The sequence below is a fragment of the Microcaecilia unicolor genome, chromosome 2 (assembly GCF_901765095.1).
Source record: "Microcaecilia unicolor chromosome 2, aMicUni1.1, whole genome shotgun sequence".
NCBI classification, from domain to species: Eukaryota; Metazoa; Chordata; class Amphibia; order Gymnophiona; family Siphonopidae; genus Microcaecilia; species Microcaecilia unicolor.
The window spans coordinates 462,847,401-462,875,379 of record NC_044032.1 but is presented as its reverse complement, the minus strand read 5'-3'; the positions used below and the strand labels follow the sequence as shown (position 1 = coordinate 462,875,379).

The following is a 27,979-nucleotide window of genomic DNA, read 5'->3' as shown; positions in this document are numbered from 1 at the left end:
TCTCTTTCAGTTGTTTTCTCTCTCTACTTCTTGTGGCAGCAGTGGTTTGGAAGATCAAACAAAGCTGTTGGGCATCACGGAGGAGAGAAGTAAGTTTCCCCATGGCATGTTGTTAGTTCAACACAACTGCTTTTCAGGCTGTACCATGCAGTGGTGTAGCCAAGGCCCACCCAGTAGCAGCACACCTATGATGTGGCTGGCAGGGATCCCTAAGCCTCATCAGCCAAAAACTCCCAACAACTGTCCCTCCTGCATACCTTGTAAATAGCAAGTCTTCACCTGAGCGGGCAGCGACTGATACATACTATTCACACCAGCCCCACAGCCTTCCCTCTGATGTATTCCCACCTATGCGGAAACAGGAAGTTGCATCAGAGGGAAGGCTGTGGGGCCAACATGAGCAGTGTGTATTAGTTGTTGCATGCGAGGGAGGGAGGATGTTTGAGAGACCAAATGGCATGCAGGCGAGAGAGGGCGAGACCAAATCACTTGTGGGACAGGGCAAAGTTATTCTGCCCACCCATCCTGGGCCCAGGCCCACCCAAAAACTGGGTGTCTGGCCACGCCCCTGGTACCATGACCTGGTATGAATCTTGACACTGGGGCTGATGCAGAAAGCCATGCAATAGTCAATTCACACACAGCTTCCACTGCAAATAATCAGTCCAAAAGAACTCATTGCAAAATGTCATCCTTTCTGTTAGTGTGTGAGTGATTATTGGCTCATGAACTGACAGAGGTAGCATGATGAGAAAAACAAAATAAAACCACAAGCAAAAATAGCATCTTCATCAGCCTCACCCCCACCCTTCTGAGCTGATGCCCTCACAACCCCCCTCCCCCAGTCCCAACCTATTCACCTTCCCTTTTCATAATATTTTAAAGAAAAAAATGTCCTTGCTATCTAGTACTCCACCAGCCCCTCTACACCCCCCCCCCCCCAACAAAAATACAAACTATTAAAAACATTCTTTCCCTGGTGTGTAGTGCAACCCCAACCCCTCTCTGCCCAACCACAACTGTAAAAAAAAAAAAAAAAGTGTGTGTATATATATATATATATATATATATATATATATATATATCCCTGGTGTCTAGTGCAAAACCCTGACACTCCACTAGACCTCCCACACCCCCTTTACCTTAATGAGGCAGGAGCCCACTCATTCCTGCCTTAGCATCACCATGTTTGATAATGGTGATGTTTTAACCCTGAGCAGGAGCAGTCTCCCATATAAGAGAATTTTTCCTTTATTGGTAAGCTCCGCCCATACTACAAAATATAGAAAAATTCCTTTATATGACAGATTGAACCCACTCAATGCATCCCAGCTGCACCAGTCAGGATTAAGCACTACTATTTTCAAATATGGCGATGCCGAGGCAGCAGTGAGTGTGTGTCACTTCTGCCTCGTTAAAGTACAGGAGTGGGGGGAGGTCCTAGAGGAGAGGTAAGGCTTACACTAGACACTAGGTAGAACCCTTGTTGAAGATGGGGGAAAGAGATGGGGTTTTTTTCTCTCTTGGTGCGAGGGAGGGGAGAGGGGGCTGATGCATACTGTGGAATCTCTCAATGCCGCCTCAGATCTGGTGGTAGGTTTCTTGTATTGTCTCCCATGCTAGACTTCAGCAAACAATTCTGCATTGCTGCAGGACAATTAATATGCAGATTATAGACCAGATGGTGCTCAGTGTTAATCATTGAGAGCCACAGTCTAGTCAGGTTTCAGGATTCCCCCAATGAATATGTATGAGATCTGTTTGCTTTCACTGCCTCCATTGTATGCACATAGATCTCATGCATATTCATTGGGAAAATCCTGAAAACCTGACTGGGTTGTGGACCTTGAGGACCACATTGATCACCCCTGCCATAGAGATTCAGGACCCCATACAATAAATTCTACAATTCCCTGTCTTCTCCACATCAAAACTTATCAACAGACAAGGCATTCCACAGAGTCGCACTGTAAGGATAGCATCACCTACATAGCACTACTATATAGTATTACAATATTTGGCACTACAGTAGAGGCTGGCTAATTTAAACTTCTTTTGCAAGAGCCCTTGCACAACATATATAAGTACATAAGTAATGCCATACTGGGAAAAGGTCCATCGAGCCCAGCATTCTGTCCCCGACAGCAGCCAATCCAGGTCAAGGGCACCTGGCAAGCTATCCAAACGTACAAACATTTTGTACAAGTTATTCCCGAAATTGTGGATTTTTCCCAAGTCCATTTAGTAGCAGTCTATGGACTTGACCTTTAGGAAACTGTCCAACCCCTTTTTAAACTCTGCCAAGCTAACTGCCTTCACTACGTTCTCCGGCAATGAATTCCAGAGTTTACTTATGCGTTGGGTGAAGAAAACGTTTCTCCTATTTGTTTTAAATTTACTACACTGTAGTTTCATCACATGCCCCCTAGTCCTAGTATTTTTGGAAAGCGTGAACAGTCGCTTCACATCCACCTGTTCCACTCCACTCATTATTTTATATACCTCTATCATGTCTCCCCTCAGCTGTCTCTTCTCCAAGCTAAAAAGCCCTAGCATCCTTAGTCTTTCTTCATAGGGAAGTCATCCCATCCCCGCTATCATTTTTGTCACCCTTCGCTGCACCTTTTCCAGTTCTACTGTATCTTTCTTGAGATGCGGCGACCAGAATTGAACACAATACTCAAGGTGTGGTTGCACCATGGAGCGATACAACGGCATTATAACATCCTCACATCTGTTCTCCATACCTTTTCTAATAATACCCAACATTCTATTCGCTTTCCTAGCCGCAGCAGCACACTTAGCAGAAGGTTTCAGTGTATTATCAACGACGAGCACCCAGATCCCTTTCTTGGTCCGTAACTCCTAACGTGGAACCTTTCATGACGTAGCTATAATTTGGGTTCTTTTTTCCCCACATGCATCACCTTGCACTTGTTCACATTAAACGTCATCTGCCATTTAACCGCCCAGTCTCCCAGTCTCATAAGGTCCTTCTGTAATTTTTCACAATCCTCTCGTGAGTTAACGACTTTAAATAACTTTGTTTCATCAGGAAATTTAATTACCTCGCTGGTTACTCCCATCTCTAAATCATTTATAAATTATATTAAAAAGCAGCGGTCCTAGCACTGACCCCTGAGGAACCCCACTAACTACCCTTCTCCATTGTGAATACTGCCCATTTAACCCCACTCTCTGTTTCCTATCCTTCAACCAGTTTTTAATCTACAATAGGACATTTCCTCCTATCCCATGACCCTCCAATTTGCTAGCCTTTCATGAGGTACCTTATCAAACGCCTTTTGAAAATCCAGATACACGATATCAGCCGGCTCCCCTTTGTCCACATGTTTGTTTGCTCCTTCAAAGAATTGAAGCAAATTGGTCAGGCAAGATTTCCCCACACTAAAGCCGTGCTGACTTGGTCTCAGTAATCCATGTCCTTGGATGTGCTCTGTAATTTTGTTTTTAAATGTAGCCTCTACCGTTTTCCCCGGCACTGACGTCAGACTCACCGGACTATAATTTCCCGGATCTCCCCTGGAACCTTTTTAAAAAATCGGCGTTGCATTGGCCACCCTCCAATCTTCCGGTACCACGCCCGATTTTAAGGATAAATTGCATATCACTAACAGAAGCTCCGCAAGCTCATTTTTCAGTTCTATCAGTACTCTAGGATGTATACCATCTGGTACAGGAGATTTGCTACTCTTAAGTTTGCTGAACTTCCCCATTACGTCCTCCAGGTTTACCGTGAATTCAGTAAGTTTCTCTGACTCGTCCACTTGAAATACCATTTCCGACACCGGTATCCCACCCAAATCTTCCTCGGTGAAGACTGAAGCAAAGAATTCATTCAATCTCTCCGCTATGTCTTTGTCATCCTTGATCGTCCCTTTTACCCCTCGGTCGTCCAGCGGCCCAACCGATTCTCTTGCCGGCTTCCTGCTTTTAATATACCAAAAAAAAATTTTAATATGTTTTTTTGCCTCTAATGCTATCTTTTTCTCGTAATCCCTCTTGGCCTTCTTTATCTGCACCTTGCATTTGCTTTGACACTCCTTATGTTGCTTCTTGTTATTGTCAGACGGTTCCTTCTTCCATTTTCTGAAGGCATTTCTTTTAGCCCTAATAGCTTTCTTCACCTCACTTTTCAACCACGCTGGCTGTCTTTTGGACTTCCGTCTTTCTTTTGTAATTCGCAGAATATGTTTGGCGTGGGCCTCTAGGATGGTACTTTTGAACAGCATCCATGCCTGTTGTACAGTTTTTACCTTCTCTGTTGCCCCTCTAAGTTTTTTTTTTTTTTTTTTACCGTTCTTCTCATTCTATCATAGTCTCCTTTTTTAAAGTTAAACGCTAATGTATTTGACTTCCTATGTATAGTTACTTCAAGGTTGATATCAAAACTGATCATATTATGATCACTACTACTACTACTACTAAACATTTCTAGAGCGCTACTAGGGTTACGCAGCGCTGTACAAATTAACAAATAAGGACGGTCCCTGCTCAGAAGAGCTTACAATCTAAAGGACGAAATGTCAAGTTGGGGTAGTTTAGATTTCCTGAGAAAAGGTGTAGTGATTAGGTGCCGAAGGCGACATTGAAGAGGTGGGCTTTGAGCAGTGATTTGAAGATGGGTAGGGAGGGGGCCCAGCGTATGGGCTCAGGGAGTTTGTTCCAAGCATGGGGTGAAGCGAGGCAGAAAGGGCGAAGCCTAGAGTTGGCGGTGGTGGAGAAGGGTACTGAAAGGAGGGATTTGTCAAGAGAGCGGAGGTTACGGGTGGGGACATAAGGGGAGATGAGAGTAGAGAGATAAGGAGGGGCTGCAGATCGAGTGCATTTGTAGGTGAGTAGGAGAAGCTTGAACTGTATGCGGTAACTGATTGGAAGCCAGTGAAGTGACTTGAGGAGAGGGGTGATATGAGTATATCGGTTGAGGCGGAAGATAAGACGTGCGGCCGAGTTCTGGATGGACTGAAGGGGGGATAGATGGCTAAGTGGGAGGCCGGTGAGGAGTAGGTTGCAGTAGTCAAGGCGAGAGGTGATGAGAGTTCGAGTGGTGTGCTCGGAGAGGAGGGGGCGAATTTTGCTAATGTTATAGAGGAAGAAGCGACAGGTCTTGGCTATCTGCTGGATATGCGCAGAGAAGGAGAAGGAGGAGTCGAAGATGACACCAAGGTTGCGGGCAGATGAGACAGGGACGATGAGGGTGTTATCAATTGAGATAGAGAGTGAAGGGAGAGGAGAAGTGGGTTTGGGTGGGAACACAATAAGTTCCGTCTTGGCCATGTTTAGTTTCAGGTGACGGTTGGACATCCAGGCAGCAATGTCGGATAGGCAGGCCAGTACTTTGGCCTGGGTTTCCACAGTGATTTCTGGTGTGGAGAGATAAAGCTGGGTGTCGTCAGCATAAAGATGATAGTGGAAACCATGAGAAGAGATTAGGGAGCCTAAGGAAGAGGTGTAGATTGAAAAAAGAAGGGGCCCAAGGACAGAACCCTGGGAACTCCAACAGAGAGCGGGATAGGGGAGGAGGATGAGCCATGAGAGTGCACTCTGAAGGTACGATGGGAGAGATAAGAGGAGAATCAGGAGAGGACAGAGCCCTGGAACCCAAAGGAGGACAGTGTGTCGAGAAGTAGGTTGTGATTGACAGTGTCAAAAGCGGCGGATAGGTCGAGGAGGATGAGGATTGAATAGTGACCTTTAGATTTGGCGAGGAACAGGTCATTGCAGACTTTAGATAGTGCTGTTTCTATCGAGTGTAGGGGGCGAAAGCCGGATTGAAGCGGATCGAGGATGGCATGAGAGGAGAGGAAATCAATGCAACGGCTGTGAATGGCGCGTTCAAGTATCTTGGAGAGGAAGGGTAGGAGGGAAATGGGGCGGTAGTTGGAGGGACAGGTAGGGTCAAGTGATGGTTTTTTGAGGAGTGGTGTAACCACGGCATGCTTGAAGGTGTCTGGGACAGTTGCAGTGGAGAGAGAGAGGTTGAGGATATGACAGATGGTGGGGGTGATAGTAGGAGTGACGGTGTTAAGTAAGTTGGTGGGGATGGGGTCTGAGGAACAGGTGGTGGATTTCGAGGAGGAGAGGAGATGGGCGGTTTCCTCTTCGGTGATAGCAGGAAAAGAGGAGAAGAAGGCCTGGGTAGGTTGGTTGAGAGAGTGGGTTATAGGAAGAGGAGAAGGTTTAGTGGGAATTCAAGGTTGATCTTCTGGACCTTGTCACGGAAGTAGTCGGCCAGAGATTGCGGAGAGAGTGAGGGGGGAGTGGGAGCGGAGGGCACTTTGAGGAGGGAGTTGAGGGTGACAAAGAGACGACGAGGTTTAGAGCTGAGGGAATTAGTCAATTGGGTGTAATAGTCCTGTTTAGCGAGGAATAGGGAGGATTGGAAGGAGGATAGCGTGAATTTGAAATGAATGAAGTCATTATGGGCGCGAGATTTCCTCCAGTGGCGTTCAGCCGAACGGGCGCAGGAGCGAAGGTATCGGGTGCAAGGTGTCAGCCAGGGCTGGGGATTGGTACGCCTTGTGGGACGGGAGATGGGCGGCGCAAGGGTGTCAAGAGCAGAGGAGAGAGTGGCATTGTAAATGGAGACAGCTTTGTCAACAGATTTGGAGGACAAGATGGAAGGGAGGAGGTCAGAGATACAAGAGGATAAGGTGGGGGGTTCAACGGCCTGGAGATTTCTGGACGTAGTAGTTAGTGTGGGGCGAGATTGAGGGGGAGGGTGCTGAAGTGTGAATGTGATTAGGTGATGGTCAGAGAGAGGAAGAGTTGAAACGCAGAAATTGGAGGGAGAGCAGGTGGAAGAGAGGACGAGATCAAGACAGTGGCCAGATTTATGAGTAGGGGTGGTGGGGCTCAGTTGGAGGTTGAAGGAGGAGGTAAGAGTGAGGAACTGAGAAACATATGAGTCGGATGGGTTATCAGTGTGAATATTGAAGTCACCAAGAATGAGGGATGGGGATGAGGGCTCGAGAAAAACGGTGAGCCAGGCATCGAAGTCGGTGAGGAAGGAATGGAGGGATTTATCGGGGGGGGGGGCGGTAAATGACTGCAACTCTGAGTGGCAGTGGGTGGAATAGACGGATGGAGTGAACTTCAAAGGATGAGAAGCAGTGAGACTGAGGTAGGGGGAGATGTTGAAAACTGCAGGAGGGCGAAAGTAGTAGCCCGACGCCGCCACCGCGGCCAGCTGGGCGGGGCGAATGGGAGAAAAGATATCCACCGTGGCATAGGGCTGCGATTGAGGCAGAATTGTCGGGGGTGAGCCAGGTTTCAGTTAGGGCAAGCAGTTGAAGGGAATGGGAGATGAAGAGATCGTGGGTAAAGGGAAGTTTGTTGCAGATGGAGTGGGCATTCCACAGGGCGCACGAGAAGGGGAGGGACAAGGGGGGGAGGAGGGGGATAGAGATGAGATTGGAGCTATCGCGGGAACGGTTGCTTAGATGAGGTGAGGGCGAGGACAAGTGAGGGGGACCTGGGTTGGGATTGATGTCTCCCGCGGATAGCAGGAGAAGGAGCAAGACAGTGCAGAGAAGGGTGGGAGAGGAAGGTCGACGAAGGCGACGAAGACGGGATGCGCTTAGGAAGAAAGGGGAAGGGTTCATGGCAGGAAGGAGGTGTTGAAGGTTGAGAGCTAGGAAGGAGGAGGAAGACAGTAGGGATGGTGAGGTGGTGGGGGACAGGGGTAGGTAGGGTATTGGAGTAGCGAGGAGGACGGAAGAGGACAGGGATGGGTAGTGAGATCGTGTGGTAGATGGCGGTTGGAGGTGGAAAAGATTGGGGAGGGACAGGGCAAGGAATAGGATGTGGATGGGGGCCATGGGTAGTGACTGAGGTGTTCACAGGGCAGGTCGGTGGGCTGGGAGACAGGCAGGTGGTGAGGGTGATCAGTCGGGGAAGGGAGTGATGAGCTGGTGGGGAGATGGGCTGGGAGGTGGTATTCTGTCAGGGGAGTGGCTAGTAGGCAGGTTGAGTGGCAGGAGCAGGTGGATTGGGTATCCGGCAGGAAGGAGCAGGTGAGTGCGGACAGGTTACGGGTGGATTGGGTAACAGGCGGGGTGGAGGGCACGGCAGTAGTGCTGGAACAAGCTGGAATGGTTTGAAGCAGGAGCTGGCGGACTACACAAGCTGAAACAGACAGACTGGAACAGGCTAGACAATCTGGAATAGGCTGATGCAGATGGGCTGGAACAGGCTGAATTAGGCAGTCTGGAGCAGACTGGGTCAGGCAGTCGGGAGCAGGCTGAGTCAGGCAGTCTGGAGCAAGCTGGCTGGAGCAGGAGGTCAGGAGCAAGCAGGTAGGCTGGATCAGGCGGACTGGAACAAGGTGGAGCAGGATGACTGGAGCAATCAGGGAGAAGGTGGAACAGGCTGGGTCAGGCAGTCGGGAGCAGGCTGAGTTAGGCAGTCTGGAGCAAGCTGGCCGGAGCAGGAGGTCAGGAGCAAGCAGGGAGGCTGGATCAGGCGGACTGGAACAAGGTGGAGCAGGATGACTGGAGCAAGCAGGGAGAAGCTGGAACAGGCGGGCTGGGAGAAGCTGGATCAGGCGGACTGGAGCAAGCAGGAAGAGGCTGGATCGGCGGACTGGAACAAGTTGGCTGGATCAGGCGAACTGGAGCAAGCAGGGAGAGCCGGATCGGGTGGACTGGGACAAGTTGGATCAGGCAGACTGGAACAGGCAGGAAGAAGCTGGGTCAGGCGGACTGGAGCAAGCAGGAAGAAGCTGGGTCAGGCGAACTGGAACACGCAGGAAGAAGCTGGATCAGGCGGATTGGAGCAGGCAGGAAGAAGCTGGGTCAGGCGAACTGGAGCAGGCAGGAAGAAGCCGGATCAGGCAGACTGGAGCAAGCAGGAAGAAGCTGGGTCGGCGGACTGGAGCAAGCAGGAAGAAGCTAGGTCAGGTGGACTGGAGCACGCAGGAAGAAGCTGGATCAGGCGGATTGGAGTAGGCAGGAAGAAGCTGGGTCAGGCGAACTGGAGCAGGCAGGAAGAAGCCGGAACATGCGGACTGGGGCAGGCAGGAAGAAGCTGGATCAGGCGGGCTGGATCAAGAGGACTGGAGCAGGCTGGAGGAAACCGGATCATGCGGACTGGAGCAAGCAGGAGGAAGCCGGATCATGCGGACTGGAGGACGCAGGAAGAAGCTGGATCAGGTGGACTGGAACAACAGGGAGAACTGGATTGGGTGGCTGGAAGAGATGGACTGGACAGGCCGGGTTGGCAGACTGGAATAGGCCAGTGCCAGTGGAACTCTGCCTCCCCTCTCTCGGCCTCTGTCGCTGTGGCCCGGTCACATAGGTCGCCGGATGGGCAGGCCGGAACACGTTGGGGCTGCTGGACTATGCCTCCTCGCAGCTCCTGTCCCGCTCCAGTCGGCCGGCCGCGCAAGTCACATGCCGATACCACCGCAGGATGGATCCCAGTCCTGTGATCTGCAGTCCGCGTCTAGGCCGTTCCGGCAGGGAGCACGGCTGCAGCGCACAGGACCCTGGGGCACGACTAGCGCGGGCCGCCGGATGGGCGACGGCGATGGGGATGGCCGCAGCCACGCGGCGGCAGATAACCAGGATCGGCCCCGGGTCGCCCACCCGCGCCGGAACAGCAAGCGTGGGAGAGAGGGCAAGCGAGAAGGGTCGGCGGGAAGCCCTGCCCGCGCGTCCGCTGTCACAGCACGTCGTGGCCGCGCTGCTACAAACCCCGAGGCTGGAGAGAATACGCTGTCGACCCCCAGGCTCCAACAGACCCACCGCGCTCTCCGCTCTGATCCCTCCAAATAGGAGTGAGCCGCTGATGGAAGTTGGGAAGGCGGGCAGCAACTCGGTCACACTGCAGGGAGGGCTCGCGACCGGCACCAGCCTCCGCCAGCGACCACCTCGGGCCACCGGAATTGGATCGCGGGAGCGCACCTCGTGGCGGTCTCCCGTTAGGCCGAGGTCGGGTTAATCTTCTTTGTTGGAGTTCCGTGAGGCCGTCGCGGACCAGCGTTCCACTGGTCGGCTCCCAACCGAATCCGGTTGGTCTCGGCCCGGTCAGAGGACTGCCCAGACGGTCTAGGTGGGCCCACTTTCCTCAGGGCTTCAGGAGCTCGTTACTGAGCTCCTTCCCTGTCCGCCATCTTGGATTACTGTTATCAAGCGGCCCCAGTACCATAACGTCTCTCACTAGATCATGTGCTCCACTAAGGACCAAGTCTAGAGTTTTTCCTTCTCTTGTCGGCTCCTGCACCAGCTGCTTCATAAAGCTGTCCTTGATTTCATCAAGGAATTGTATCTCTCTAGCGTGTCCCAATGTTACATTTACCCAGTCTATATTTGGGTAATTGAAGTCACCCATTATTATCGCATTGCCCATTTTGTTTGCGTCTCTGATTTCTTTTATTATTTCTGCGTCTACCTGCTCATCCTGGCGAGGCGGACGGTAGTACACTCCTATCACCGTCCTTTTCCCTTTTATACATGGAATTTCAACCCACAATGATTCAAAGGTGTGATTTGTGTCCTGCTGAATTTGTAATCTATCTGAGTCAAGGCTCTCGTTAATATACAGTGCTACCCCTCCACCAGTCCGGTCCAGCCTATCACTTCGATATACTTTGTACCCCGGTATGATAGTGTTTGACTGGTTATCCTCCTTCCACCAGGTCTCAGTAATGCCTGTTATGTCCAATTTTTCATTTAGTGCAATATATTCCAACTCTCCCATCTTATTTCTTAGACTCCTAGCATTTGTATTTAGACATTTGAGTATGTTTGTTGTTCCTAATTGCATGATGCTTAGAGCTTGACACTATTGATTTGCCATCTTTTGTCTGATCTTTAGTAGTATTTAAGGGCACCTGGCCTACCACTGTCTCTTGTGTAACCTCACTGTCCAGAAACCCTATCTTCCCTGTTTGTGAGGTACCCTTGCAAGATACCTTAACCCGAACCATGCGCTGTTGTGCGACTGTCGGCCTTTCCCCCATATCTAGTTTAAAAGCGGCTCTCTTTTTTTGAATGCCGACACCAGCAGCCTGGTCCCAGCCTGGTCAAGATGGAGTCCATCGTTTCGGAATAGGCTCCATCTTCCCCAGAATGTTGCCCAGTTCCTAACAAATCTAAAACCCTCCTCCCTGCACCATCGTCTCATCCACGCATTTAGACTCCGGAGCTCTGCCTGCCTCTTGGGGCCTGCACTTGGAACGGATAGTATTTCAAAAAATGCCACCCTAGAGGATCTGGATATGAGCTTTCTTCCTAAAAGCCTAAATTTGTCTTCCAGAACCTCTTTCCCACATTTTCCTACGTCATTGGTACCCACATGTACCAAGACAGCCAGCTCCTCCCCAGCACTATCTAAAATCCTGTCTAGGTGCCGTGTGAGGTCCGCCACCTTAGCACCAGGTAGGCAAGTCATCAGGTGATCCTCCCGTCCACCAGCCACCCAGCTATCTACATTCCTAATGATTGAATCGCCAAGTATGATAGCTGTTCTAACCTTTTCCTCCCGGTCAGCCATTGAAGATATATTCTCGGCGTGAGAGGATAGTACATCTTCTGGTGGGTAGGTCCTGGCTACAAGAGTACTTCCTACTTCACCTTCTAGGAGACCTCCCTCCTCCAAGGTAGCACAGAGGCTACCTGACTGGAGGTGGGACCTCTCTACAACATCCCTGTAGGTCTCCTCTATATATTTCTCTATCTCCCTCATATCTACCAAATCTGCTACTCTAGCCTCGAGAGAACGAACATGCTCTCTGAGGTCTAGGAGCTCTTTGCATCGGGCACAGACATATGACATCTCACCAACTGGGAGATAATCATACATATGGCACTCAACGCAAAAGACTGGGTAGCACCCCTCTCGCTGCTCTACTGCTGACTCCATCTTAGTGTTTTCAAGTTTCTCAATTTTGTAAGAGTTGCTACAGTTTTAAGAATTTCAGTCTGATATAAAGTGATTTTAGTTTATATATTGTATGATCTTTGTAGTGACAACTACTTGAATAGTAATGAATGTATATAGTTCTATAAGAGCACTCCTGGCTTATTACCCTAATTACACTACTTGCTATAAATGTAGTGCTGTCCTTGGGGGGAGGGGGGTGAAGACTAAATTAGATGCTACACTGCCTGTCAGACCCTATCTGCTACTGCAAGTTAATGGGATTACTTCACTGGGTAGAAAACACAGCTCCTTCAAAACAACTACAGCACAAAGAAAAACAATTTACCAGCACAGAATTGAACACAGTTTTAAAAGAAACTACCAGCCCCCAAATGAAAACTAGCAAGTATAGAGTACATAAAAGAGAGGGCTTAGAGAGGAAATACCCTCAGCAGTGAAAGAATAGCATTTTTTTTCTTTGTTTGTTTTTTATGTTTGATTTAGTTGAGATATAGAGGCAGTTATAAGAAAAAGCTTTAAAGAGAAAGAAACGTTTTAAAACACAGGCAGCCTTAGCCACCAAACCAGGGGCGTAGCCTCAGGCCCGCCCAGAAGCAGATCCTTGCCGTGACCGTCTCCCACCCCTGCCGCAGCGCTTCATTTAATGTTGTCGGCGCTGCTGTTAGTTTCCCACCCCCGCGGCGGTGCTTTACACTTTACCTGACGGCAACGCTACAGATGCAGCGCTGACGTCCGACGTCCTGCTCCGGGCCTTCCACGCTGATGTAACTTCCTGTTACGGAGGCGGGACGCGGAAGGCCCCGGAGCAGGACGTCTGACGTCAGCGCTGCATCTGTAGCGTTGCCGTCAGGTAAAGTGTAAAGCGCCACCACGGAGGTGGGAAACTGTAACAGCAGCGCCGACAACAACATTAAATGAAGCGCTGCGGCAGGGGTGGGAGAGGGTGAGGAAGTCAGTGGGATGCTGCGTGCTGGCCCAGTAAGGGGAGGCAGGGAGGGGAGGGAACAGAAGGGTGCTGGACTTGCAAGGGACAGAGGGTTGGAGGGAAGAGAGAGAGATTTTGGGATTTGCAGAGGGGTGGTTGGAGGGCAGGGAGAGAGGTTTTGGGATTTGCAGAAGGGAGGTTGGAAGGAAGGGGAGAGGTTTTGGAATTTGCAGAAGGAAGGTTGGAGGGAAGGGAAGAGGTTTGGGATTTGCAGAGGGGAGGTTGGAAGGAAGGGAGAGAAGTTTTGGGATTTGCAGAGGGGAGGTTGGAAGGAAGGAGAGAGGTTTTGGGATTTGCAGAGGGGAGATTGGAAGGAAGGGAGAGAAGTTTTGGGATTTGCAGAGGGGAGGTTGGAAGGAAGGGGAGAGGTTTTGGAATTTGCAGAGGGGAGGTTGGAGGGAAGGGGAGAGGTTTTGGGATTTGCAGAGGGGAGGTTGGAGGGAAGGGGATAGGTTTTGGAATTTGCAGAGGGGAGTTTGGAAGGAAGGAAGAGAAGTTTTGGGATTTGCAGAGGGGAGGTTGGAAGGAAGGGGAGAGGTTTTGGGATTTGCAGAGGGGAGGTTGGAGGGAAGGGAAGAGGTTTTGGGATTTGCAGAGGGGAGGTTGGAAGGAAGGGGAGAGGTTTTGGATTTGCAGAGGGGAGGTTGGAGGGAAGGGAGAGGTTTTGAATATATAGGGGGGGGGGTGGAAGGAAGGGGAGAGGTGCTGGATATGCAGGGGGTGGAGGGAAAGGGGAGAAGTGCTGGATATGCAGAGGGTTGAAGTGAAGGGGAGAGGTGCTGGACATGTATGGGAGTTGGATGAAAGGGAAAGAGGTGCTGAACATGTAGGGGGGCTGGATGAAAGGGAGAGATGCTGGACGTGTGGGGGGGGGGGGCTGAAGGAGAGGTGCTGGATATGCAGATGATGATATGCAGAGGGAAGGGAGAGAGATGCAGGGAGAAAGAGCCAGATGCATAAGGGGAAGGAAAGAGAGGAAGAGAAGCTGGTTGGGGGTGGGATCAGAGAGGAGAGGGACACATTGGTGTGGAGGAGGGAGAAAGGGGACCTAGGGAAGTATACAGATACAGAAGGGAGATGATGGGCATTAGGTGGGAGCATGGGGACAGGGACACAAATGTGAGATGCTGTATGGGGATGGCACATGGGCACAGAGGGGTAATGCCTGACCAAGGGGGGGGGGTATAGAATAGAGATAAAATGCTGGACACTGGAGAGGGGGGGTATATGGACACGGGGGGGGGGGGGGGGGGGGGGAGACATACCAGACAAGGGAGAGAATAGGAATGCAGAAGGGATATGCTGGGCATGGGGTGCATAGGTGCACAGAGGAATGATGATGGATGAGGGGATATGAACACAGGGGAGAAACTGAACAAGGAAATATAGGAAAACAGAGATGGGAGATGGATGATGGACAAGAAGAAATGTCAAATAGGAGACCCTGGCAAGTGAGTTAAGAGAAGACAGAGGGAAGCAGAAACCAGAGACTGGGACCAATATGATTTGAGAAAAAATGACCAGACAACAAAAAGGTATAAAAAATATTTTATTTTCAATGTTGTGAATATAATATGTTGGATTTGCAATGTACATCTTGCCAAAGTTGATGGTAAACATGGCTGGGGTCCAGGACAGAAATCTAGGAAAGGACCCCAAAGTCCATTACCAGGCTGCTCCTTCAGCTTCCAGCATGCAGGCTTTCTCTGGCCAAGGAACCAAGCACAATTGCCGTAGTTGCTTCCCCTAACACCATCCCTGGCATGTGCCATCTTTATATTTTGCACAGGAGCAAGTGCCTTTCTTTCTTGTTTCTCTGGTGTTGTACTACATGCAAGGTCTAGTTTCTTGGGGTTTCCGTTTAATTTATATTTCTAGAGTTTGTGGTCACTTATTCTGTATTTGGCATTTTTGTCTTGTGTGTGTGACTGAGGTATTCTGTTAGCATGAAGTTTCCATGTAGCATTCTGTAGTAATTTGGCTTGTTCAGCTTTCCTGATAAATGTATTTGTATTTTAGGGCCCTACTATAATATTTAAGGCACTTCTTTTTCATAGGTAGGATCTTTGTTTTTGGAAGTTAGTGTTGGCATGGTAGATTTGCTCTAGGTTCTGAGTGACTTTTGTTTTATAGATTTTTTTAAAGTTGATTTATAATATGTCTGTAATTGAGATTACACTAAAAAACAAAATTTCTTTATATGATGAGTTTTATGGAGAATTGTCCTTGTTGTGCTCTGTATCCATTGTTGGTGGACGGCCAGGAGGTTCTCTGGATGCAGAATGTGTTTGGCTTCAATACCATATATGTGTTGGAGAACCATGGCTCAGTGGGGCTGAATAGTGCAGTCTATTGTACTTCCCTTAGCTCTCAATTGGCCTGCAGCCACTGAAGCCTGCACTGCAACCCTCATTGAAGTTATGGGGAGTGGGGTAGGGACAGAGCATGGGTGCATCAGGTTTGCTGTTTTTTTCTTTTTCAGAAAAGTTGGCAACTCTAGTGCCCACCCATCCAACCTGTTGGCCCACCCAAAAATTGCCTTCTGGCTACGCCACTGCACCAAACAAACCAGCCCTGAAGATCCCCAGCAATTTCAAAGCTGGGGATCATGTTAGGAGTCACCATCCAGGAAAAGGATCTAGGTGCCATCATGCATTGGCTGTAGGCCAAAAGAAAATGATATTAGGAATTACCAGAAATGGAATGGAAAATGGAATATCATTCTTGCAAGTCACTTAACCCTCCATTTACCCCGGGTACAAATAAGTACCTGTATATACTATGTAAACCGCTTTGAATGTAGTTGCAAAAACTACAGAAAGGATGTATATCAAGTCCCATTCTCTTCCCCTCTGTTGTGTCATGGTGCAATTGCACCTTAAGGATTGTGTGCAATTCTGGTTGCATATTGTCAAGAACAATATAGCAGAACTAGGAAAGGAACAGAGAAGGGCAACCAAAATGATTCAAAATAAGATGGAAATACTCCCCTATGAGGAAAGACTAAACAGGTTAAGGCTCTTAAGTTTGGAGACGTGTTTGACGGAAGATATAGAGATCTATAAAATCATGAGTTCAGTGGAATAGGTAAATAATGCAATTATTTACCTTTTGAAAAACACAAAGCGCTTTTAAAATAATATTAGAGAAAGTAGTTCACTGAACATCAAACTCCGGAATTCATTGCCAGAAGATGTGATAAAAGCAGGTTTGGACAAATTTTGGAGGCAAACGTCCTTAAATTGTTAACCAGGTAGACTTGAGTAAAGCCACTGCTTATCCATGAGCATAGTCAGAAGTTCACAAGCATGTATCACAACACAATTAAATTTGATCTGAGGGAAATGTAAAGTCAAATTAACTTCCCCCATCAAAATCTAAATAAAAAAAACATAGCAATACTTACAGCAGCCAGCTTCAAACTTATTTACACGCACACTTTCAAGTGTACCTTTGGCGTCGGCACCTCTCAGCTTATTAAGCTGGACTCAATACCACTTCTCAAGTGGTCTGCTCCGGAGGATCCCTCTCTGAACTATCGATAAGTCTCCACAGACCAGCTGCAGGAATAGCCCAGGGTTTGTGTATTGGGGCAATAAAGTCCCTGTCCAAGGGCGCCAAAATGTAAAGTCCCCCTCAGTCCTTTGCCCCCTAGGAGGAGAGAACACTTCAGCCCTAGAGGGTGGAATAAGAGAGACAATCAGACTTGGGTATAGGCGCAACCAGTAAAAATCTTTATTGGTATCTCACCAAGCCAATACAAAATACTTGTTCTCTCTGAAGCAGGTTGTTACACAGAAAAGCCAGGTGCAAAGACTGAATAACAAAAACTGCTCAGCACAACTTTCTTAGTTGTCATCATATATATACTGTTTTAAGTTTAATTTCTCCTAAACTAACTTATGATCATATATGGACTTTCCTGTTTCCTTCCATTACACAATATAGTAATATACAGAAATGGCAATTTCCTCTATTCTATCATCCTCTCCTGCTTGTGTTCACATGCACACTTTGTGGCCATTGGCTAATGCCTTATCAGTAACACGTGATCACAGCGTGCAAAAAACATGTACAAACTAGTATGAAACACCTGGTGTCCTTCTCTGAACACATATTTCCGGTGGAACATCTTGGACTTTGCAGGGTCCTCAGTCTGTCATCAACATCAAGATTATATCCGTGTGTATCTGCCATTGGTTCCTCCTGAGTTTGCACTCTGCTTACATGCAGCTGTAGGAAGAAACTAAAATTATGCTGATGACAGCAAAACTAGGAAATCTGATGGCTAGCAGGACCATCTTGTATAGGGAGGAATATACAGTGAGAAAACGAGTCTCATATAATCACCCAGGCTTCCATACAATTTTGTGCACCCAATGTTAGGGTATTTGCCCCATGGTGTCCTCGTGTAATCATTGACTGAACCCCCTCCTACCAAATTCTGTTTTTTTTAATTACCTATCTTATCCAAAAAAGAGTTTAATGTGCACACCACAAAATCTCCTAGTGTGCACAATTCCTCTTCTATGCAATATTTTAGACTCTCTTCAATGCAGTGTATCTTGTGATGACAGCTAAGGTGAAGCACCCAAAAGACCAGTCAGACTTATCTGAATTGTCTGAGTCTGTTGTCAGTCCACGGGACCCCGACAGGTATCCGTTTTGCAGAATGCTTTATCAAGGGGTCACGGCTGGTCCTGTCTTTTGCACCGGTGCTGTCCTATTAGAGAGAGTGATAGATACCGCACAAACCAAGTGAACTTAAAAACCTTCAGAAACCCAGCATTTACTTAGTGCAGTTCACCGCGACATGCACACCACTGTATGCTTGACAAAATGGCGGCGGCGTCTTTCTTTATAAAGCTGGTAAACCGGAAATACCAAGTGAAACAACTGGAACCTGGGGCCAGCTGAATATTTGTCAACAGAATCAAACCTGCTCACATATAGCACCCCCAATGCATGTGAGTGTTAAGACCCTTGGGTTCCAGTGTTAAGTTGATAAGTCCAAAACAGTTCTTTCTGCAGTAATATCCTGTCAATGTCACCTCCCCATTGGGAGAGAATGAGATGATCAGTGGTCATATATCGTAGATCATTGTTTGTTTGTTACATTTGTGCCCCACATTTTCTCACCTATTTGCAGGCTCAGTGTGGCTTACATAGTACCGTAGAGGCGTTTGCCATTCAGTAGATAGCAGATACAAAGTTATGTTGTGGTCAGATGAGGTAGGTATGGATCAGGCGTCATGGGATCGAAAGAAGTGAAGATTATTAATTGTCCAGTACGATAATTAGTTATGCTGAGTTGCTGGGTACGGGGATTTATGTTGGATCAGTGGGATAGGCCTTTTTGAAGAGGTGAGTTTTGAGTGATTTTCTGAAGTTTAAGTGGTCATGGATTGTTCTCACATCATTTGGGAGTCCGTTCCATAGTTGTGCGCTTATGTAGGAGAAGCTGGATGCGTAAGTTGTTTTGTATCTTAGTTCTTTACAGTTTGGATAATGTAGGTTTAGGTATGATTGTGATGATCTGATTCTATTTTTGGTTGGTAGATCTATTAGGTCTGTCATGTATCCTGGGACTACGCCGTAGATAATTTTGTGTACCAAAAGTGCATGCAGATTTTGAAAATGATCCGTTCTTTGATTGAGAGCCAGTGCACCTTTTCTCGTAGGGGTTTAGCACTTTTGAATCTTGTTTTACCATATATCAATCTGGCTGCTGTATTTTGGGCGGTTTGGAGTTTTTTTTGTGAGTTGTCATTAAAAGTATGTGTATGAGAAATGCAGTGTTGTACCAGCAGGGCTCCAATCAGTTGTTGTGTGATACAGGAGTGTTGTTCAAACATGCGTGCATGTAATGACCTGGTTAGGGTTACCATTCGTCCGGATTTCCCCAGAAATGTCCTCTTTTTTGAGGGCGCCGTGGGGAGTCCGGTCGGATTTCTTAATTTGCTGGCTTTGTCCGGGTTTCTCCGAGACTCCTCCCGTCCATCGTCGTCCTATGCACGCACGCAACGTGCAGCAGCGTCCGTGCATGTGCACTGCTAGCCAGCCCACCCCAGTCAGCTGATGTTACTTGTAATGATGATCCTCCCTCCGAGTCCCGCCCTCCGTCCTGCACGCAGGCAGGCGCAGTGCAGCGCTTCAGTGCTACTGCCAGCCTTGTCCCAAGTTGTCCGCTATTCGAACAATGTAGGGTGCTTGCCGAGTGACGGTCCAGAGACTGCGGCCGCTGTCTATCGCTGTTACTGCTGCTCGGCACTATGCTGCGTGGGTGAGTGCTGTCTGGGGTCGGTAGTGTGCTGTGCTGAGCTTCTGAAGGGACTTTCACCAGCTTGCCCGTTGCTGATTTTTTACCTAACTGCTACTACCTACTCTGCCTTGCTCAAATGAGAGTGGGACAGTCGCTTGACACTTTTCCTAGACCTTTTCCAGCTACTTCACACTCCCCCATCTCCCTTGCCTAGAGCCTATCAGAGAGCTGCTACAGGGGAGTGCGTCAATTCAAACCACCCTCTAACAAGGAGGTTGGATGAAAACAGGTGACGGAGTGAGCCTAGTCCATTATATGGGCTGAAGCCAGTAGGTGGACCTTGCCACCGTTTTAGTTCACCCAAAACAATAGCAAAAGATTAGTAGTAGAACTAACGGACTGCCTATTCGTGTTAAAAGTCTAAAGCTGTTCGAGTTGTATAGACAGTACTTTAAAAGGTTGAGAAAAATATATTTTTTACTACTTATTTGACTGCTTTTTAATTTATTGAAAGCTTCCCATATCTAGATATTTATATCATGAAATAAAAATTTAAAATCACTAAGGGGGTCTTTTAATAAGTTGCGCTCATGTTTTTAGCACTCGCTAAAAAATAGGCACGCACTAAACATTAGAGACGCCAATGTATTCCTATAGGCACCTCTAACGTTTAGTGCGCACTAAAAACGTGAGCGCGCCTTAGTAAAAGACCCCCTTAAACAGCTTTAAAAAATTATTGTAGCTGGTAGAAAAAGCAGTTATAAACTCTGTATTTTGTTCTAATTTTTCAACACTGTTCTATACAATACAGATGGCCAAATTACGGTGAGGATATCCTGTTTCCTGATGGGTTCATCTTAACTGTTGTTGTAATCTGGCCCTGGGAAGCCTGGTGTTGTAAAGATGGAATATATTGAAATTAAATGGAAGTTAAACATTGGTAGGGCTACCATTCGTCCGGATTTCCCCAGACATGCCCTCTTTTTGAGGGCATGTCCGGGGCATCCGGCGGGTTTTGCCCGCACACACATTTGTCTGGATTTCTGGAGAAACGGGCGGGTGAGCGGCGCCGTGGGTCTCCCCGCCCCTTCCTTATCTGCCCTGGTGGTCTAGCAGTGACCTCTTCGGGGCAGGAAAGACCACGCCCCTTTTTCCTGCCCAGAGCGCTGCCTTGCCCTTCATCCTTCAACTCGGTCTCGGCTGGGGATTCAAAATGGCCGCCAAGAGTTGAAGTCTCGCAAGGCCGCTTCAACTCTCGGCGGCCATTTTGAAACCCCAGCCGAGACTGAGTCGAAGGATGAAGGGCAAGGCACTGCCACTGCTTGAGTTACCAATTAACAGCAAAAGAAGTATAGTCCAAGGGAACTATAGCTGGTTGAGAATTCTGCTGCATGCATCTGGCTGTAAGGTGGCCCAAAAATGCTCCCAGATACATTAAAAACATTCATTTTTCAGAGAAAATGACCATTATGGCAAAGCATTCCATCGTTAACAAGGCAATCAAGTGTGTGTGCACCATATCGCAAGAGTTGGGGCCATGGACTCGTGCCATCACAGCAAAATGACTGTTTTTCCAATTAGAATAGCCTGTTTAAGAAAGTGCTGTAATCCAGTTGGCATGGGTAATGAAACATTGAACAGCACCAGTAGTGTTGTGGATATCCGGCAAGCCCATTGAATGGATATGGAATTCAAAATTTGTGACCAGAAATTAGCAATCTTGAGAGCAAGTCCAAAACATGTGACTCAAAAGTACGCCAGGTTATGATGACATTTGGGACAGGCTTCAGAGGTATCAAAAGAGGCCCAGAAAGCTTGAGAAAGTGAAATATAAAGCCGAAGAATAAATGTATTGTAATTCCCAGAAGACAGCAGATGAAGAAAGACGCTGACTCCTAACACACAGTTCTTCACCTGAGCAGGAGTCACTGTCACAGCCAGTACTGCAGACCAAGTCATGGCCAGTTCGTGGTAATCCAGATGTTCGGTTGTGTCTTTGTGATAGCGTAAGGGCACCAAATTCTAAGATTCCAAAGTGAGTGCTGAGTTTATAGTGTCCTGTACATTTTCACTGAAGTTAACCTACCCCAAACCAGAAACATAATGTTTTAATTGAGCATAGGCAAAAAAAAGTTGGGTAGCAATTTGTATTCCATCCAGAGATCTCCAAAGGGTTTCAGTTTGCCCTCATCAGTCAAAAGTTGAGTTAAGCCTGTCATAGAGAGTGTTGTATAAAAAGGAAAATCAACATCTGCATTCCAGCAAAGCTGGAGAATAATCCTGGAAGAGCAGAACAACATCATCTTCATATTTCAAATGACCTTTATCACACATAAAGGTTCAAAAGTTACACCTTATGAGAAAAGTCTAAAATGTGGGCCACTACTACACGGGACCATGTGGCACCATCTCTCTTGCAGGCTATCCTGTGTTCGTACTCCAACCGCAGCTTCTATATGTCAGTCAATTGAGAATATTTCACGATAAGCCAGTTTTCCAGAGAACAAGGCAGGGTAGCCTCAGGAATGCTTTCTGGTAAACCCACATAGCGTGCATTGTTGCACGTTGTGGTTTTCAAGGTCATCCACTTTAAGAGCTTGGCCCCACAGTCCTTGCAGGCGTGTTACCTGAGCCACCAGAGATGCAGCTCCATCTTCTACACTGGACACTTGCTGTTCAAGCGCTCCAGTCCTCCCGTTTTGGTAAGCAAGGTCTCTATATTTAGATATAGGAGGGCTCCGGAGCACAACAGCATTATGTCTGCTCCACTCAAAGCATCACGTGACCTCCTGGAACTCTTTTTTAAAAACTTGGTGTTACATTGGCCACCCTCCAATCTTCCGGTACCATGCTTGATTTTAAAGATAAAATTACATAGTACTAACAATAGCTCTGCAAGTTCATTTTTTAGTTCTATCAGTACCATCTGGTCCGGGCGATTTTCTACTCTTCAGTTTGTCAATTTGACCCATTACATCTTCAGTGTTTACAGAGATTTGCATCAGTTTCTCTGATTCATCTGCATTGAATACCATTTCTGGAACTGGTGTCTTTCCCATATCTTCCTCAGTGAAAACAGAAGCGAGGAATTTGTTTAATCTGTCTGCTATGGCCTTGTCTTCCCTGAGTGCCCTTTTTACCCCTCAGTCATCTAGCGGTCCAACTGGTTCTTTTACCAGCTTCTTGCTTCTAATATACCCACAAAAGTTTTTACTATGTGTTTTTTTGCTTCTGGTGCAATCTTATTTTCAGAGTTGCTTTGCATTTGACTTGCCATTCGTTATGAAGTTTCCTATTATTTTCGGTCAGATCCTTCTTCCAGTTTCTGAAGGATTTTCTTTTAGCTCTAATAGCTTCCTTCGCCTCACTTTTTAACCATGCCAGCTGTTGTTTGACCTTCTTTCCTCCTTTTTTAATACATATAGAATTGTTATGACTTGGGGGGGGGGGGGTGGTGAGCCCTTGGTGTGCAGGAAGAACCTGCAACAAACTGAGTCCCTCAAGACAGATGCAGGCGACCAGGTTGGGAAAAACAAGGAGGCCCAAGCTCAATGCAAACAGGTAGATGCTAACATATTGGATTTCCTGTGTGGATTTCAGAGATTATATCAAATCTGATCATGTTTTGATCACTGTTGTCACATGGCCCTAGCACCTGTTACCTCCTGCACTAGATCATTCACTTCACTAAGGACTAGGTCTATAATTGTTTCCCCTCTTGTTGGTTCCTTAACCAGCTGCTCCATAAAGCAGTCCTTTATTTCATCAAGGAATTTTACTTTCCTTGCATGGCCTGATTTTATATTTGCCTAGTCATATCGGGGTAATTGAAATCACCCATTATTATTACGTTCCTCAATTTCTTAGCCTCCCTAATTTCTGATAACATTTCTGCATCTGCATCTGTCTGTTTATCCTGTCCAGGATTCCTATATTCCCATCATTAACATAAATATGGTCTGAGTACAGTTTATTGCTTTCTGTTTTTATTTTTGTTGTGCATTTGTCATAAATCATTATTTCATCTAATACTGACTTTTAATTTTTTCAGTAAATCAAACTATTTCAGAGACTATAATAAGCTATTAAATCTATATTATATGAAGTTCTGCCTTTGTTGACTAAGCATTTTAAACCTAAATACTGTTCATTGAAATAATGTTTTTGTAATTGTCCACAGGAAATGTCAATTTGTTTTTATATTGCTCTAATAGTTTTCCAGTTTAAATATACAAAAGTATTATATGGCTGTAATTAATTTAAAAACAAATTGTTCTATGCTCCTGAGCTGTGGAGTTCAAATGGAATGTTTTAAATTATAATTACAAGCTGACAGATGCTTGAAATGCATGCTGTACTCTGCTCCTCCTGAGCTCAAAAGACATATACAGAGTGAAGCAAAAAAAAAAAAAAAAACACCCTACAGTTTTTGCAGTTCTCTTAGCAACTGCTTTGAATTTGATCGAGAAATTTTGCCTACTTATTTAGTCATATTTGCATATTACTATTAAACAACATTTGTTTATCTTAACTATATTGATGTTACATTTTAACGTTACTACCTAGGGATTTTTGCTAACAGAAAATGTTCTTTCTAAAGTACAGTAAAATAACATCATTCAAATGATACAATTAACAATGTGTCAGAATTTTGCAGTCACGCTGACAAATTTTCTTCACAGTGCTGAGTTTCCTGTTCTTGAGATGATACGCAGCCACTATTGCCTTTGCTTCAAAACCTTGTTCACGCTGTTTCTGGATTCTCATTTTGTCCACTACCAACACCTTACCCATGCTGTTCCAATTTGAAATGCTTTTAAAGAAATTATCTGTAAATTATCAAATCAAATACAAATTATTCAAGTTGTTTACAAAAGTCTGTTACTGTGACATTAACAGTAAGTGGGTCCCCCCTCTTTTTTTAGTTTTACAGTGCAAGCATTTTTGAACATGTGAAAATCGCTGGATAGTCACGCTAAAAGGTCTGTTACTTCGCTGTGTTAAAAGACAATCTCATTCCACTCGGCACATAAACACAGATCGTAACAACAAATAAAGCTGTAAAATTTCACGTTGAAATTCAAAGCGGTTGCTGAAAAAACACCAAAAAACAAGAGATTAATTTTTTTTTTGGCCTCACCCTGTACAGTGACAGGAAATGACATACCAAATATTTAATACTAGTAAAAAAGGCCCGTTTCTGACACAAATGAAACGGGCGCTAGCAAGGTTTTCTTCGGAGTATGTATGTTTGGGAGAGTGTATGTGAGAGTGACTGTTTGAGAGTCAGAGTGAAAGTGTGAGTGTGTGAGAGAGAGAGTGAGTCTGGGTGTGAGTGTGTTTGTGAGAGAGTGTGTGTGTGAGAATGAGAGTGTGTGCAAGTGTGTATGTGAGACACAGTGTGATAGAGTGTGTGTGTGTGTGTGGCCATCCATGCTCTTCTGTCCCCTGCCCCCTCCATTCATGCCTTTCCAGCATTTCCCCTCTTTGCCTGAGGCCTGCCGTGCAATCCATATCCATCCATGGCCATCTGTCCCCTCCATTCATCCCTATCCAGCAATTCCCCTTTCCCTGAGCTCTGCCGTCCCAATCCATGGCCATCCATGTTACTCTGTCACCTGCCCCCTCCATTCATCCCTATCCAGCATTTCCCCTCTCTGCCTGAGGCCTGCCCTGCAATCCATGCTCCTCTGTCCCCTGCCCCCTCCATTCATCCCTTTCCAGCATTTCCCCTCTCTGCCTGAGGCCTGTCCTGCAATCCATATCCATCCATGCTCATCTGTCCCCTTCATTCATCCCTATCCAGCAATATCCCCTTTCCCTGAGCCCTGCCCTCCCAATCCATGGCCATCCATGTTACTCTGTCCCCTGCCCCCTCCATTCATCCCTTTCCAGCATTTCCCCTCTGTGCCTGAGGCCTGCCCTGCAATCCATATCCATCCATGCCCATCTGTCCCCTCCATTCATCCGTATCCAGCAATTCCCCTTTCCCTGAGCCCTGCCGTCCCAATCCATGGCCATCCATGTTACTCTGTCACCTGCCCCCTCCATTCATCCCTATCCAGCATTCCCCTCTCTGCCTGAGGCCTGCCCTGCATTCCATGCTCCTCTGTCCCCTGCCCCCTCCATTCATCCCTTTCCAGCATTTCCCCTCTGTGTCTGAGGCCTGTCCTGCAATCCATATCCATCCATGCCCATCTGTCCCCTTCATTCATCCCTATCCAGCAATTCCCCTTTCCCTGAGCCCTGCCCTCCCAATCCATGGCCATCCATGTTACTCTGTCTCCTGCCCCCTCCATTCATCCCTTTCCAGCATTTCCCCTCTCTGCCTGAGGCCTGCCCTGCAATCCATATCCATCCATGCCCATCTGTCCCCTCCATTCATCCCTATCCAGCAATTCCCCTTTCCCTGAGCCCTGCCGTCCCAATCCATGGCCATCCATGTTACTCTGTCACCTGCCCCCTCCATTCATCCCTATCCAGCATTTCCCCTCTCTGCCTGAGGCCTGCCCTGCAATCCATATCCATCCATGCCCATCTGTCCCCTCCATTCATCTGTATCCAGCAATTCCCCTTTCCCTGAGCCCTGCCGTCCCAATCCATGGCCATCCATGTTACTCTGTCACCTGCCCCCTCCATTCATCCCTATCCAGCATTTCCCCTCTCTGCCTGAGGCCTGCCCTGCAATCCATGCTCCTCTGTCCCCTGCCACCTCCATTCATCCTTTTCCAGCAAGTCCCCTCTCTCCCTTCCATGACCCCCCCTCGCATCCATGCTCCTCTCTCTCCCATGTCCCAGCCTGGCCCGCCCTCTTCTCCTCCCCCCCTTCGCATCCATGCCCCCCCCCCTTCGCATCCATGCATCGGGTTTGTTTTTGTTTTTTTTTCTTCTTTTAAAATTTACCTCCGTGGCGGTTCCGGCAGCGAAGCGTCAGGGAAGGAGGCGGCGCTCCCGACGTCTAGGTTTCCCTTCGCTGTGTTCCGCCTTCTTTTGACGTCATCCTTGACGTCAGAAGAAGGCGGAACACAGCGAAGGGAAGGCTAGACGCCGAGAGCGCCGCCTCCTTCCCTGACGCTTCGCTGCCGAGCGATGCGATTGGTTGTGTCATTGCTCCGCCCTCGACGTCATCACGTTTGACGCGTGGGCGGGGCAGACACAATGGGATCTCACCTCCTTCACTTTTGGCTAAAAGAGGCTTCATGGAACGTTGGAGGTGCGTTTTATATAGAGAGATTTTCTCTTTGGAACACAGTAAGGGGTTTTCTACTTGGCTGGTTCTTCAAACATAATATTATTTAGCAGTACTTCATGCCATTTTGAAGGTCATGACTGTTACGTGTTTTCAGTCAGCTGCTGATGAGGCGTTCTGCTTAGTGAGTCAAAGGTGACTACATAAAAAGCAGTATCTGAAAATTATAACAGTTTATGGTGCGCCTGAAATGACTACAGAGCTATATGGTTTGTTTAGAAATCATGATGAATGCATTACCCCAGTAATTTTCAGTAAAGCTTACAAAACAATAGCAGCCCCTGCTGACCCTTAGTTCAACCTTCAGTGTTGTTTTATATTTTGTTATTTATTTATAGTTGCAAGGAGAAGGTATGCCTGAAGTCTGCCTCTCCCAATTAACTCCTGCCTCCTCCCTTCTTTTTCAGGGCTGGTTCAGGTCATTACCTTGAGTATCAAGTGCATTTCTAGTTATTGCAACTGATTCAGCACATTGTGGTCAGTCTCTTGGTGGGAGCTCATAAATTCAGTCACATCTCTCCATTATTAGCAGCACAGCACTGGTTCCCTATCTTCTACCACATTAAATACAAAAGTATTGTATTGCCAGGGCATTACAGACAAATCATTCTGTTTGTCTAATTAGGTGTCATACATGTTTTCCTGTTCTTGATATTTGTTTCAAGCTTTTTTTTACTTTTGTGTACGAAAGAAGAGTGGGACTTGGGGGGTAATGGTACCTGATGATCTTAAGGTGGCCAAACATGTAGAAAAGGCAGTGGTCAAAACCAGAAGCGTGCTCAAGTGCATAGGGAGAGGAATGACCAGCAGGGAAAAAAGAGGTGATAGTGCCCTTATATAAGTCTCCGGTGAGGCCCCATTTAGAATACTGTGTGCAATTCTGGAGACCACACCTGCCTTGGAGGAGGGAGGTCTCCTAAAAGGAGAGCATCACCTTGGTGAAGTAGTAAGTACTTCTGTAGTCAGGATCTGCCCACCAGGGGATGCACTGTCCTCTCGCATCGAGGATATATGTCTTCAAGATAATGATGACACCCTTAGCCAAACTATTATCAAACCAAAACCTCAACCCATACATATACGCAGATGACGTAACCATCTACATTCCATTCAGACAAGATCTAAAGGAAATCTCCAACGATATCAACCAAAGTCTCCAGATCATGAAATTCGGCTGAAACTGAATGCAGATAAAACCCAATGCCTAATACTCGCCTCTCAACATAATAAGAACAAATTCACCGCCATAAACACACCAAATTTGAATCTTCCAGTTTCGGACACCCTAAAAATTCTTGGAGTCACCATCGATCGACACCTAACACTTGAGAACCACGCGAAAAACACAACCAAGAAGATGTTCCACTCTAAATGTAAATTAAAAAGAGTAAGACCTTTCTTCCCAAGGTCAGTTTTCCGCAACCTGATACAATCTATGGTGCTCAGTCATCTAGACTATTGCAATGCACTCTACGCCGGTTGTAAAGAGCAAATAATCAAGAAACTTCAGACAGCCCAGAACACTGCAGCTAGACTCATATTTGGTAAGACAAAATACAAAAGTGCTAAACCCTTA

General features: G+C 47.0%; 1 protein-coding gene and 1 long non-coding RNA gene across 2 annotated transcripts in view; both read left to right on the top strand.

The window, feature by feature from the left end:
• ATRN (attractin) overlaps window positions 1-27,979 on the top strand; it is a 626,429-nt gene that overhangs the window by 563,709 nt on the left and 34,741 nt on the right. Inside the window, 1 exon segment of the mRNA XM_030190990.1 lies at window positions 11-89. Coding sequence (XP_030046850.1) covers window positions 11-89 — 79 coding nt within the window.
• On the top strand, window positions 12,858-19,155 carry LOC115461276. The gene is made up of 3 exons (XR_003940681.1): window positions 12,858-12,874; window positions 14,773-14,775; window positions 19,062-19,155. It is a non-coding gene; the product is annotated as an uncharacterized LOC115461276 (long non-coding RNA).